General features: G+C 40.6%; 1 protein-coding gene across 2 annotated transcripts in view; it reads left to right on the top strand.

Annotated features, from left to right (window-relative positions):
* Positions 1–13,382, top strand: part of epha10 (EPH receptor A10) — a 219,900-nt gene that overhangs the window by 44,691 nt on the left and 161,827 nt on the right. For both annotated transcript variants that reach the window (XM_084739711.1, XM_084739710.1), the window contains exons 2-3: positions 9,359–9,423; positions 11,890–12,562. In XM_084739711.1, coding sequence (XP_084595837.1) covers positions 9,359–9,423; positions 11,890–12,562 — 738 coding nt within the window. The remainder of the gene's footprint in view (positions 1–9,358; positions 9,424–11,889; positions 12,563–13,382) is intronic.

The following is a 13,382-nucleotide window of genomic DNA, read 5'->3' as shown; positions in this document are numbered from 1 at the left end:
TACAGCTTAATTAGGCCCAAACAAAGACTCTTTTAGCAGATCCCAAGGCTTTGAGGTACCAAATTCACTTTTTGTTTACTCTCCTGTCTGTAAGTCCACGAGCATGCCAAAAACTTGGGTGTGATTTTTAGACACACTCTAAGACTGCCTTTTATCATTTTAGAAATATATCAAAAGTTAGATGTTGACTCTTTCAGTCAGACTCTGAAAAGCTCGGTCATACTTTTATATCCAGTAGACTAGATTACTGTGATTTACTTTTTCCTGCTCTGACAAACAGACATTAAATAAACTCCAGCTTGTTCAGAATGCAGCAGCAGGAGTGTTACAAAAACTAAAAGGTTTGAGCAAGTCACTCCTATTTTATCTTCTCTTCACTGACTTCCAGTAAAACACAGAATTGATGTTATCTTGTATGTTTTCATCTTGTCTTCTCTATATTTCATATTTATGTAATACTTTCCTGTCTTATATATATATATATATATATATATATATATATATATATATATATATATATATATATATATATATATATATATATATATATATATATATATATATTGTTTTTGTCATGCACAGTGTGTCTTTGTTTTTCATTTGTATCATATTAAGTTTATTCCTGCTGCATGAAATGCGTTATATAAACATATGCTTATTTTTAACTTAGTTTAGAATGCAGAACTTTTACTTGAAGTGAAGTATTTTCAGCATGGGGCAGTAGTACTTTTGCATCAGTAATTAACTTGAGTTACACACCCACACACATACCTGTGTGTTACTGTCCGTGTTTTCCCTTTTAAAAAATGTAGGCTTGTGTGTAACCTGTGCGATGGTATTCTAGAGGTTGTTTTTTGTGAAAGTGAGCTGGCTAGTTAGCTGCTACAAGTTAAGACAAACGAGTAGCAAGGGTGATCAGATGATGGATCGCGGTCTGACATGGGATTTTTTTTTTTGCCATGGCAGGGAAAAAAAAAGAAAAAGAGTAACTCATAGCTACAAATGAGCTGAGAGTTAGCTTTCATGGACGAGCCGTGTTGTGAAGAGTACAGGAAGATGCTGTAGTAACTTCACATGACCAGGGACTTTTTTTTTTTTCTGTGGCAGCAAACACAACCCAGCTACACACTCATGGCTGACTGTAGTGAAGTAACTGCCCCTCAGCTTTGACCAGTGCAAAGACTGACAGCTCGAAAATGACAATATGGTCATCTGCTATTTTGCACATGAATTCTAACTCCAATGTAACAAATAGAATTGATATATCGTCCAGCCTTATTGAATACTATTTCAATACCACATGTTTGAAACGCTCATTCAAGACCTTCTTTGCTTTATTGTCCTGCATCAAATTTGTCTGGCAAAACCAGACAATGTTCAGTGACCTTTTCTGTACCAGCACAGAGTGCAGACTGTTAATTTAAAAATCTTTTTGCTGTGATATCAAAAGAGGTTATCAAGTGTTGTTTTTTTTATATACTAATATTTTATCGAAGTTTAAAATTCTAGTCTTGTGACAACTTGTACAGATAAGAGACACATGTACTGCGCTGTGATAGCGTTTAACCGTTCACCCCACTGTCATGCATCATGCAGGTAATTGCGCGGTGGGTTTCAGAAAGCAGACAGCCAAGTCTCTTTACAGTATGTCACATTATTGAAGTTGAAAGTTTAATGACGGTGTTAAAGGGAGAGCCTTGTTTGAAGTTAATGTACTCTGCTGTTAGAACTGCTATTATGGCTGGCTATTTGTGTGTGCGTGTGTGTGTATGTGAGGGACAAAGTGAGTTCCCTAACACCATTTGTCTCAGACGGCGGTGTGTGTGTGTGTTTGTTCCTGATTTGTGTGTGTGTCCATTTACACAGAGCATTTATCTTTTATGTGCCTGTTTGTGTTTTTATGTGACACTTCATATCCCAACCCATTTATCCTTTTTTATCTCTTCTACAGCAGTATTACTGTATTGCTTCTGTCGAACTATATATTATCTCGCCTCCCACGTCTTTGAACAGCAGGGTGGTGTAGCAAACAGGAAGATCATTCTTCATATAAAGTGCTGCGACTCAGGCCCTCCAAGTCCCATGTTCCCACCCTGCTCCAGAGTCCTCGAGCTAGACTGTAAATCCCCAGCAGCCTCGAGGGTCCTTCTGCTTCAGTAATTCTGTTTAGGGAGAAAGCGAGGAGCCAGACTCTCTCTTTAGGGATCAACAAACTACCCCCTTTAAAAACTCTCTGGTACGAGTGAACGTACGTGTGTTTCATTTTACATTTGATACATCCTCAGTCCTTCATGTTTAGTTCTTAGATACCTATTAACATTTCCATCCACAAGTCAAACCTCTTGGCATTAAAACAAGTCAAATCTCAAGTCATTAAGACAAGTCAAATCTCAAGGAATGAGGATGAGTCAAAGTTATTCAGATAGGTCCAAGTCAAGTCTTTATTCATTACAACAAGTCCTAGTCAAGGCTCAAATCATTTGGATTAGTCCCGGTCGAGTGCCAAGTCTGTCAAAGGAAGTTTCACTGCATCAAATCTCAAGTCCATCGAGACATACCAAAGTCAAATCTCAAATCTGTCAAAAAGGTTCGAGTTCAGGCTCAAGTCCTTGAGAAAATCCAAATCCAAATCCAAGCGACGTCTGAAGTCATGGTGGCAAATAAAGTATCGAGTCCTTGAGGCAAGTTCAGGTCAAGTTTCAAGTTTTCGAAGGCAAAGTCACATGTCTTTAATAGAAAACTACAAACTAAGATGCAAACCTTAAGGTCTTTATTACTAATTTTCTTATCAAAGCTACAGGTGAGATCAAGTTCCTTTAAAGGACCAGTGTATATGATTTAGTGGCATCTAGTGGTATTTTATGAATAGATACTTATGAATATTATATTCAATTTCTGCAATATTCTGACAATAGGTTCCCCCAAATCATTCACACTGGATCTTAAAAGCATAGGATATTCATGTGCATATGTGTGTCAGTTACTGTCTCAGTTATTTGTCATTGTTCTGAGGTCAAGTCTCAAGTGCCCTCTTTTTTGACTTAGTTTGACTGGAGTCCAAGTCTCATGGCCACAGCTCCTTTATATCTTACTCTTTCCTTTCTCATGCCTTTCATCTTAGTTTCATCCTGTTCAAAGTTTCAGTTTCTCCTCCACTCTTCTGTTGTATAAGACGGATAATGGCTGGACAATAGTTGTCCCGGTGGAGGCTGTGCTTATCCCTATCTCGGTGCTCTCTCTTTGGGCAGGTTGAGCTTCCTGAGCCCCGTGGTCTGCCTCAGTGTAGGCTGGCTGATAAGTAGCCAGCAGGTCATAGCGAGGACAGCCAACGATAGAGCTAATCCTGCCACGAAACTATAGAACATTACTAAGACGAATTATGAAATGAGCCTCTTCCACTGGGAGGGATTTAAATTGTCTTTGTGTGTTAGAATGACATTGTTTATTTGTGAGCTGTGTTTCTGCAAAGACTGTCCCCTTTGTCTCAGGTAAAACACTATTTATACATAACGTTGTTTATGTAGAGTATCGGTCTGCATTTCTTTTTGTTTTTCTCTACTTTTTGTCTCCTGTCCTATTAAACACTTTGCTTTGGAAGTCCCCCTTTTGTCTCAGTTCAAGTGTTGCACACACTCTTATTTCTAGCTGAAAGAAAGAGTACCCTTAACATTGGAAGGCCTTGAAATTGTCTTGTGTAACAGACCTGTCTTCACGTTGCCATCTACCACTATAAAGGAAAAAACAGGCATGTAAGAGCTGAACACTTGATAAAGGCCATTTTTTAGTGTTTGCCTCTTCCCGAGTGCTATTGGTGCACCAGACTGATCACTTCCTTTTGAATACTCGACCTGAGTGCTGTAGTGTAACTCTGTCTCGTCCCTCAGCGCTCGCTTTGTGTCTGTCAGTGTGTCTCATCCTCAGCAAGGCTGAACAACTCAATTAATACATCACACAAACCAGGGAAAGATGAAAGTGGGTGAGGCGAGGGAGGGAGGCAGAAAGAGACGCTTACACTTTAGATACACTTTTAATGAAACCCTCACTGCAAAACAAAGAAGAAAGCAAAACAAAAAAATCCCTTAAATCCTTCACCTCACACACACTCAAGCACATGCATGCAAAAAAAAGCCCCAATACACATGATTTTACAGTTTCAAATCAAAGACTCTACTCTTCACATAATGCATTCTGCAATCTGAAAGCCTCAATAAAACCTTCATAAAAGTTTAATTTCAGAAAGAAGAATACAGATGTTTAGGACTCTAATGTGCACAAGACATTTCTTTCATTGTTGCTGTTGCATGCTGCTCATTCCAAAGAATAGCTGCTAGAACTTGAGATTTTGTTAAAGCAACTTTTGATCTATTACTGGGGCAGTTTCTGTTCCTCCTCATGATAATTGATCAAGACTTTTTTTTTATTTAACATCTTTCATCATCTCAAAAGTTTTCTGTAGTCCAGGCTTTCAGACTTTCTGAGGAAATGTCTTTGATACTCTTCTGCTCTCTGCCGTGTCTTCTCTTTTTAATCTTACATCAAAACAGAAGCACGATCAGTTTTTCTTAACCTGACATAAAGCATGCGCTCCTCACTTAAAGTAAGGGATAATGTACGGTAATTATTATTGCAAAATAAACGGCAATATATACTTTTTTAAATTAGTTAATTGTTGGCACAGGTTACCATGGTTTTGTGTCTCCAACCAATGAGGAGGCTCACAGGAAGTGACGAGATAAGCACTGAGCAGTGTGTCTGAAAATAATCATACTGCTGTTTATTTACCCAAAAGTATGTTGAACAGTAGTACATAATAGACCTTAAAATGCTGTAATTGACCAATCAGAATTGAGTATTTAACAAAAACATGCAATAAACCACAAATAAACAGGCCCACACAGCCGTATGACACCTGATTTTGTGTGAATACGCCTAAGTGATCCTCAGTCAGCTCTGCCTGTGTGTGTGTCTCCCTGTGCAGCTCTCACATACAGAGAGCAGAGGAAAGAGACATTGAATCTGCTATAACCGTTGGTTGTTACGTCCTGTCCTCAAAACCTGCGTCCTGTATTGACTGGGGATTAAACACGGCTGGCAAACAGGCTGAAGTCCAGAAACATCCTGAAAACAGTCAAATAAGAGAAAAAAAGAAAATACAGACCGAGAGCAGGGTCTCTGAAGATACAGACAACACCACAAACTTTTATTGGATCACGAGTAATGATTTAGAGGGATTATTTTTGTATGAGCCTATACATTATTTTTTTTTAGGAAAATGCCTGATAATATGCCCTTAAGCTCATGTAATGTGGCAGACTGGTTCTCTTTGTGTCTGTCAGTCACATGGCTGTTTTATCTATTAGTTATGAAAGTCAGCATCGTCTTGTGTGTCCTAAATAGGGCCAGTTGGACAAAAAAAAGCAAAATTGGCCCAGAGATCCACATTGTCCGTATAATGATGGCCAATTACTTATGAAACAACCACTGAAATTAGTGTTTAGCAGCTAATGTGTCACGGCTATTACTCAGAGCTGCGGGTAGAAGAAGAAGAGAGCTTTTGTTTCTTTGTCGCATGTTCTTTCTCTAACTTTTTCCCCTGCTCTCCTTCTTTTAGTGACCCTTATTTCCCCTGCTTTGGTCTTCTTTGCTGAACTTTTTTTTGTCTTCCTCTCTGTCTGTCTCTCTCTTATCTGTCTCTCTGTATTTCTCTGTCGCCCTCCTGCCCCTAAAGGCCCATTAGTCTGTCTAACTAGGCTGTGATTACAGGACTTATGCATTCAGCGTGTGATCATAGTGCCAACTTTGTCCTCTGAGTCTCTCTGACTGACTGACTGACTGCTCACTAAGGCACACTGATCCCTCTGTGTATTACCCTGAGTATTCATTTATTTGCACTTCATGTGCCCCTTTCCCTCTTCCTTTTTCTTTTCTCTCTTTCATGTTGGCTCTTTTCTTTGCTCCTCCTCACCCTCCTCCGCTGATTATTTTCTCTCCTCGCTTCCCGCCTCAGCCTTCCTCTGTGTCTCCCCACCACCCTTGGCCTCTTCCCGCTCTAATCTTCTCCAAATGCCTCTATGTTATCAGCTAACCACAGGACCATGCTTTGGGCACCCAGCAGTGTTAACCCAAAAAACAATAAAGTTAAGTGTTTTGTAAAGGATCTCTCATGGTCCAGCAAGGCTTCCTGGCACTCCAGCCAAGGCGCCAGTGTCTCCTTTTCAAGCAAACCCAAAAAAGATGAAAAAACTATTCACACTCAATGGCCCCTAAGGGGTTTTTGGCTATCCGAACTGGTGACACTGAAGAGCATGTCTTTTTTTGAGTGTTTATACTGAATAACCTATTAATATTCTTCCCCTGAGCAGATGGAGTCATGGCCTTGAGATTAAAAAATGAACACCTCTCAGAAAGCGATTCACTCGATTTTTGTCTTTGAAAAGACTCAGTCATACAGGCCATCGTGTTTGCTACACATTCGCTTCTAGGAAGCTCTGATACTGTCTCTAGATTCAGCCTGTGGAGGCAAGTTCCACAAAGGGAAGTGTATACAATGTAAAACAAACAGAGGCTTGGGGACCGTTAAAAGTCAGACTCAAAGGGGTCAGGGTCTGCCTTCAGCGGCTCTCTCAGTGCAGCAGTTTCACCTTCAGCTCACTTCAGTTCCAACAGCTCGACAGAAGAAAGTAAATACCATCCTGTCACCATCCTCTGGCCTCTGGCTCAGTCAAGTCCAATAAAGCTGCCATAAATGGAGAGTCCATGTTTCAGGTTGTAGTGGTGTTTGACACCGAGACAGCAGAGTGGACACGCCCCTGACATTTTAGAGCAGAGAAAACTGGATTAACTGGATAGAATCAAAAGAAAGTTAATCATCAATTATTAATAGTTTCAGTCATTTTCAAGCAAAACCAGCAAATATTAGAAAGTGGTTGCGAGGACACTTGAATGTGTATAGTGTTCTTTACAATTTTCAGTGACTCTTGAGGTATTATAAGAGGTTAAAGACCTGGAACTCCCCATTAGTCAGTTAAAACTTAAGAAGCCTCTTCAAGTGAGAGGTGAGGTGTCTTTAAGAGCCTCAAGCAAAGTCCAGTTGCCTATGATGCCTCTTAGCAAAGTTTCTCTGTTTATTTTTGCTGCCAGCAATATGGAGGTTGGTTTGAAAAAGGTCACCCAGTGTATTGACAGGTATGTTTTGACACTTGCCTCGCTGCGCCAAGTGTACAACATCAAAATCTTCCTTTCCTTTTGGCACGCCAGAGTCCATAGCCTCCTTTCTCAGAGGATGAGTCAGTAAGATTACAGGTCGCCACATCTTACAAGGCCTACAGCATGAGTCAGACTGCGAAGGTGGCTACTCTTTGCTCACAAGGACGCCCATGTGCCCAGCTGTTAATGCGGATAAGACCAAATATTAGTCATGAACCGCGAGGTTTGAGAGTCTGAAGTCATTTCACGAACGCCACAATCGCTTAGGATGAGGAGAAATCGTTCCTTGTCAGGGAGTCAACTGCCTACTCCAGACTGTGTCGTGCAGGTTATTTCTGATAGCCGTTACGAGGCTCCTGAAGTGGGTTGAAAGTCGAGGCAGAAAACAAAAGTCAAAGACAAGTAACAAGTGAAGTACAAGAGTGAAACTAGCTCTTTTCAAGGATGAAAAATAGCAGTCCTTGCACAGTGTGGCTTTGTCTGGTTGTCAGATCTCATATTGCCTCAAGGCTGTAGGTGCTGGGAACACTGCAAGCCTGAAACTGTGTGTGTGTGTGTGTGTGTGTGTGTGTGTGGTGGGGGTCTGTTTAAGCAGACAAGCTTAAAGCATGGGTAACTTTAATATCAGCAAAATCCTTTAAAAATGAGGCGATAATGCAGCTCACCATATGCCACTACAGATGTTGATATTACATTATAGATTAAGATAAATGTGCCGATGATGGCTTCGGTGTATGCCTGCTGCATACTGAGCATGAAACAAGAGCCAGTCTCACTCTGACTGCTCAAAGACGTTTAGTGAACTGTGGCGTCTTGGTTGATATGGCAGCACTGGTATTAACAGGTGCTACTTTGTTTTTTGACAGGCATTACTTGTTACTGCAATCATTGTCCAGCTGTGGACATACCTAGATATTATATTTAAAGCTATAATATGTATTCTGCATTCAAATGTCTAAAAATGCTAGACATATGTTATTTGCTTTGTTTAGTTGTCTTACATTATCCCAAATGTTCAAACTCAGTTGAAATGTAGAGACATCTGTGCATTTCCTGCTAGGTATTATTAGCTAGTAGCCTTTTTTTTTTTTTTAAACTGTTTTCTTTCTCTCTTTAATTGCAGGGTGCATGAATACAGAACACAGGTACACATATTAAGAGAGAGACAGAATGACAACAACCAGAAATTACCCAACAAAATCCTGAAATTAACAACAACAAAAACAAAACAAATAACAGTACAAAAAAAAAGAACAGCCAAAAATTTTGAAAAAAAAAAAAAAAATCTGGCCATAATAAACTAACATTTTATTGAGTGTGTTTTATTGTGAAAAAGTTATTTGTTGCAGCCTGTAGTAAAAGTATGAATGTTGTAGCGATGACAAAATGTACTTGAATTAGCAGAACAATATTTCCCTCTAAACATAGTTGATTACTACAAGTATACATAGCATAACATAAAAATACTTAACTAAAGTACCTCAAAATTGTAATCACATAGAGTACATGTTATGTTCCTCTGCTGGTCTTGTGATAATCTCTTCTCTACTGAAATGAACAGGAAATGTTTGCACATGAAAAATGTTCGGCTCAACTCCTTTTAGGAACTTCCCCTCGCTGTGTGCCTTTTTATTTGAGCAGCTATGGTGCTAAATAAAAGCTTTAATCCACTGAGTTTCCTCTGCCTTCACGCCACTTTATTTCTTGTGTAGCTGTCCATGGTCCTGAAAACAGATTCAAAGCTCCCTCTTGCTCTCTGTCTGTGGTGCTGAAACAAAAACCCACAGAACACAGACCTTCACAGTGTTTTCTCTGCTGCACCGGTGAAAGCTAACTGAGGGTACTGTCTTTGTCTCGCGGCTTGTTTTCAAAGCTGCAGCTTTAAGTCCTCAACAGATGGTATTATTGCACTTATCAAAGGACACCTTCACTCTCACCAGATTTTGATGGGCCTGTCTCAATGTTAATGGATATCTTTCATTAATCCAAATGTACAATGTTGTGTTTTTCTCATATTGTTAGACATTCAAGACCATACTTCTTCTTATGAGGTGGTCTTTATCATACTTTGTTATTATGCACTCATCTTACACTGTTAAAAATCCTATTTATACTGACAAGATTGTCTTTTTCTCTCCTTTTTTTCCTGCAGTGGTACTGCTGAATTCTAAAGAGACTCAGGCAGAGCTGGGCTGGACGTCATATCCCCCCAACGGAGTAAGTGTGCTGACTTGCATTTTTCATCGTCTGTATGTTTGTTTGTTTGCTTGTTATTTGCTCCACAACACAGCTGCTTGCTTAACAGCTGGCCCAGACCACCCCATTTCATCCCTCTCGTCCTCTCTGTTCGTGCTGTTTCTTTCTTCTGCTTATCATTCCCTCTCTTGCTCACACCTTGCGTTCGCTCCTCTCCCGGTCCAGAGCTCATCATTATCATTAATCGATGGTGCTAATCCAGGCTAGGATACTGCGGTGTCCAAAGCAGCCACACAGATATGCTGCCATAGATAAATGGTCCCCCTCCGAATCGATCGATTTTGGCTTGTAAAAACCTGAGCGCTAAGTTATGACTGCAAGATAAATGCGGGAGGCCTTTTTAAAAGAATGTGCCACTGCCGAGGCAGTTTGTCACCCACGTCCCACCTGGAGTTTGGCCTTTCCGTGTCCAACACACCCGAGATGTCTCTTATATAAACAGCACGTGTGCATGCATCGACATTACAGCACAGTGTAAACATATGCTCTGTTTAGTGTACAGTGTGTCGAATCACTGTCGCCTTAAGGTGGCCGTGGACCACATGCAAAGCTAAATCTAAGATTAATGGACTCTTGTGACTCACCTACCAGCCCCAGTAGAGCTGAGAGAACACGCTGCATCCACTTTGATTTAGTCACCTTGGCAGTCATGCAGTATATCACATTACCATCACAGATAATCTATTTTCACTCTCTCATCTGCTGTGTGTGTTTGTGTGTGTTTGTGTGTGTATGTGATATAGAATGATAGATACATGCTTGCTGCTCAGTTTACTTTCAATTCTGTCAAGTCGGCGTCTCCGTAATTCAAATAGTGACATGGAGTTGTAATTATCTGTCCACTGGACAAATAATTTATCTGATGAAAAGTCTTTTGTCACATTTGCGTGGTACTTCAATTTGTTTCACTGAAAGTAAACCAAAAATACTAAATCTGCAACCATTGGACAAACTTAGGGACTGTACAAGCTGAACATTATGATCCATTCTTCAAGAAAGCAATGCCCTCTCCATCATTAATGCATTTTTTGTGACACTCTCCTAGACTAAGACAAAAATTGCAACACTCACAAAAACTCAAAATAAAATAACTGTTGTAAAATAGTACAATTTTTTACCATTAATGACTAAAGTGCCCATAACATTTAAGATGGTCTAACCCAATTTAATTCTGAATGTGTTAAGTAAGGTATAATATACAATGAGTAGTTTATTATGATGAAATAAACCCTGATAGGGTGATGCAAGACTCCAACATAATGACCTCTTCACTGTACATTATCCTGCTTATATGGCTAGTTACTTAAAAATATTGATTTAAAAATTATTTTATCAACTTCAAAATGATTTTATTGCCTCCACTAAGTCCTTCAGACTATGATCTGTTAACTATAACAGCGATCTGTTATTCAGAAATAATGGACCTTAGAATGTTGTAACTGACCAATCAGAGTTCAATATTCAGCAAAGCTGTGTAATAATGGAACAGTAATCTGTATACAGATTGTTGTCTTCTGCATTTGGCCAAACATACAAAATGTTTTAAATGTAAATTTTTAGATATAACAGCAAGGAAGGAATGATTTCAAACATAAATCTAGGAGGATTCTACTCTCCCAAGTAAAAGTAAAATTAGAAACTCCCCCTTTCTGAACCTCCCACCTCCTAATAATTTTTTCTAGTCCTTTGATGGTGATGGTTTTATCCAGAAGGAAGGAAACGGGTTGCTTTGAATTTTACATTAATTATTTTAGTCTTAATATGTCTGTTTCACTTTCAACAACTGTTTTGAGCTGATTGACCAGTGATTACCAATTATCACAGCTATAAAAGACTAAACCCCGTTATTTATTCACCATTTCTTAGAGAAGAGCTAACAAAAAATATTTTCACAACTAATTAGCAAATAATCTCAATCACTACTGATATGTAATTCAAAACTGTAAAGTCATCTTGCTGCATCTTCTTGGGAGTGACACAGCCGAGTGTAGGCAGGAATATTTAACAAAGATCATCTCAAATGCCATTGCTTTTAGTACAGAAGGCGGGTGGAGATCAAAAATCCCTGCCTGATGAATTGACTAAGGTCTGACCCGTAGATTCAGTAACACCACTCAATGCTGATGTAATGACTGTGAATGTGCAGTTTATCATTTTCTCTGTGACGTGATTAAAGAATCTGAGTGCGTTTTCAGACACCCACACCCATTCATCTGATTATGTCATTAGTCTGTTAACCTGAGCTGACTGTGTTCTTTCTTTCGCTGTACTTTAACTTTGTCATCATCTCTATTGCATACCGCCCACATCACTTTACTTTTTCTTTCTTTTCACTCCCTCATATCATCACTTTACTCCCCGCTGTGTTTTCTTCTGTTGTTTTAACTTAACTTTCTTCACTTTCCTCTCTTGCCTCCGTCTCTGCAGTGGGAGGAGATAAGCGGCGTAGATGAGAAGTACAAGCCGATCCGGACGTACCAGGTGTGTAACGTGATGGAGCCGCTGCAGCAGAACAACTGGCTGCAGACGGGCTGGGTGGCACGCCGAGGTGGCCAGCGCATCTTCGTGGAGCTCCAATTCACGCTGCGTGACTGCAACAGCATCCCCGGGGTGGCGGGCACCTGCAAGGAGACCTTCAACCTCCTCTATGTCGAGTCTGACAGGGACCTCGGCGGTGTGACCCGAGAGGACCGCTACACCAAGATCGACACCATCGCCGCCGATGAGAGCTTCACACAGGGCGACCTGGGCGAGAGAAAGATGAAGCTGAACACGGAGGTGCGTGAGATCGGCCACCTCAACCGTAAGGGCTTCCACCTGGCTTTCCAGGACGTCGGCGCCTGCGTGGCCCTCGTGGCCGTGCGAGTGTACTACAAACGCTGCCTCGCGACTGTCCAGAACCTGGCAGTGTTCCCCGACACGGTGGCTGAGGCGGCCTTCGCCACGCTGGTAGAGGTGCGCGGCACCTGCGTCAACAACTCTGAGGTTGACACAGACAGCCCTCCCAGGATGCATTGCAGCGCCGAGGGGGAATGGCTGGTGCCCATTGGGAAGTGCAGCTGCAGCGCCGGCTACGAGGAGGGACACAGCAGCTGTGAAGGTAGGAAATGAATAAATAGACGGTGGGATGCCTGGATAGATGAAAGAGGAGTGAAAACAAAGGGGGAACAAAAGAAACAAGACAGGGAGTGCGCACAGAGAGGAGAACTAAAGAACCAAATAACAGAAAAGGCAGATGTAGAAAGAGGGAGGAAGTAGTACTGATGTGTTGTAGTTCTTTGACAGAATAACACGAAACTGATCCATTTCTCTGTTCTGAGAAAAAAAACCGAGAGTGAGAACACTGCAGCTTTTAAGTGAACTTCTGTATTTTTTAGCTCTAAAAGTTGAATTTTCTGAAAACTTTTACAAAAATCTGCCAGAGCAACATTGGCTCTTGTGCAGTTGAACCCTTGAAATAAAATTTGTGGTGATGATTGTAATGACCTCGCTTCCATGGCGGGCGTCACATAGCCGCTGCAATGCATTTATTGTCACATCCCTTAACAGATATTCCACCTATTGTCCTTCCTTTTCCAAACCTGCAGCATACATTACCCACAATGCAACTCACCCACCAACAATCCAGTCAGAGTTTAAGGTGTGTTGTGCAAGTAGTGACTAATGTATTCTCGAGATGCTCGCCTCAAGCAGAGAATGAGGCCTGATAAACTCACTTCTTTCCAATTCCACACCCTCAGATATTTTTTTCAAACATTTTCAAACGTCTTCTGCCTTAAGAGACTTCACACAATTCCCACTGGAGCCACAAATACTTTATACAAGTTTTTTTTTTTTTCACATGTGCCAAACTTCTCCCCAAACCTGTAAACAGACTTTGATGAGTAAAATCTGCAAAGTTTTAAAGAAATAAGACTTAA

This window comes from Lutjanus erythropterus, chromosome 16 (genome assembly GCF_056507025.1).
Source record: "Lutjanus erythropterus isolate fLutEry1 chromosome 16, fLutEry1.hap2, whole genome shotgun sequence".
Taxonomy (NCBI): domain Eukaryota; kingdom Metazoa; phylum Chordata; class Actinopteri; order Lutjaniformes; family Lutjanidae; genus Lutjanus; species Lutjanus erythropterus.
This window is presented reverse-complemented; position numbering and strand designations above follow the sequence as displayed.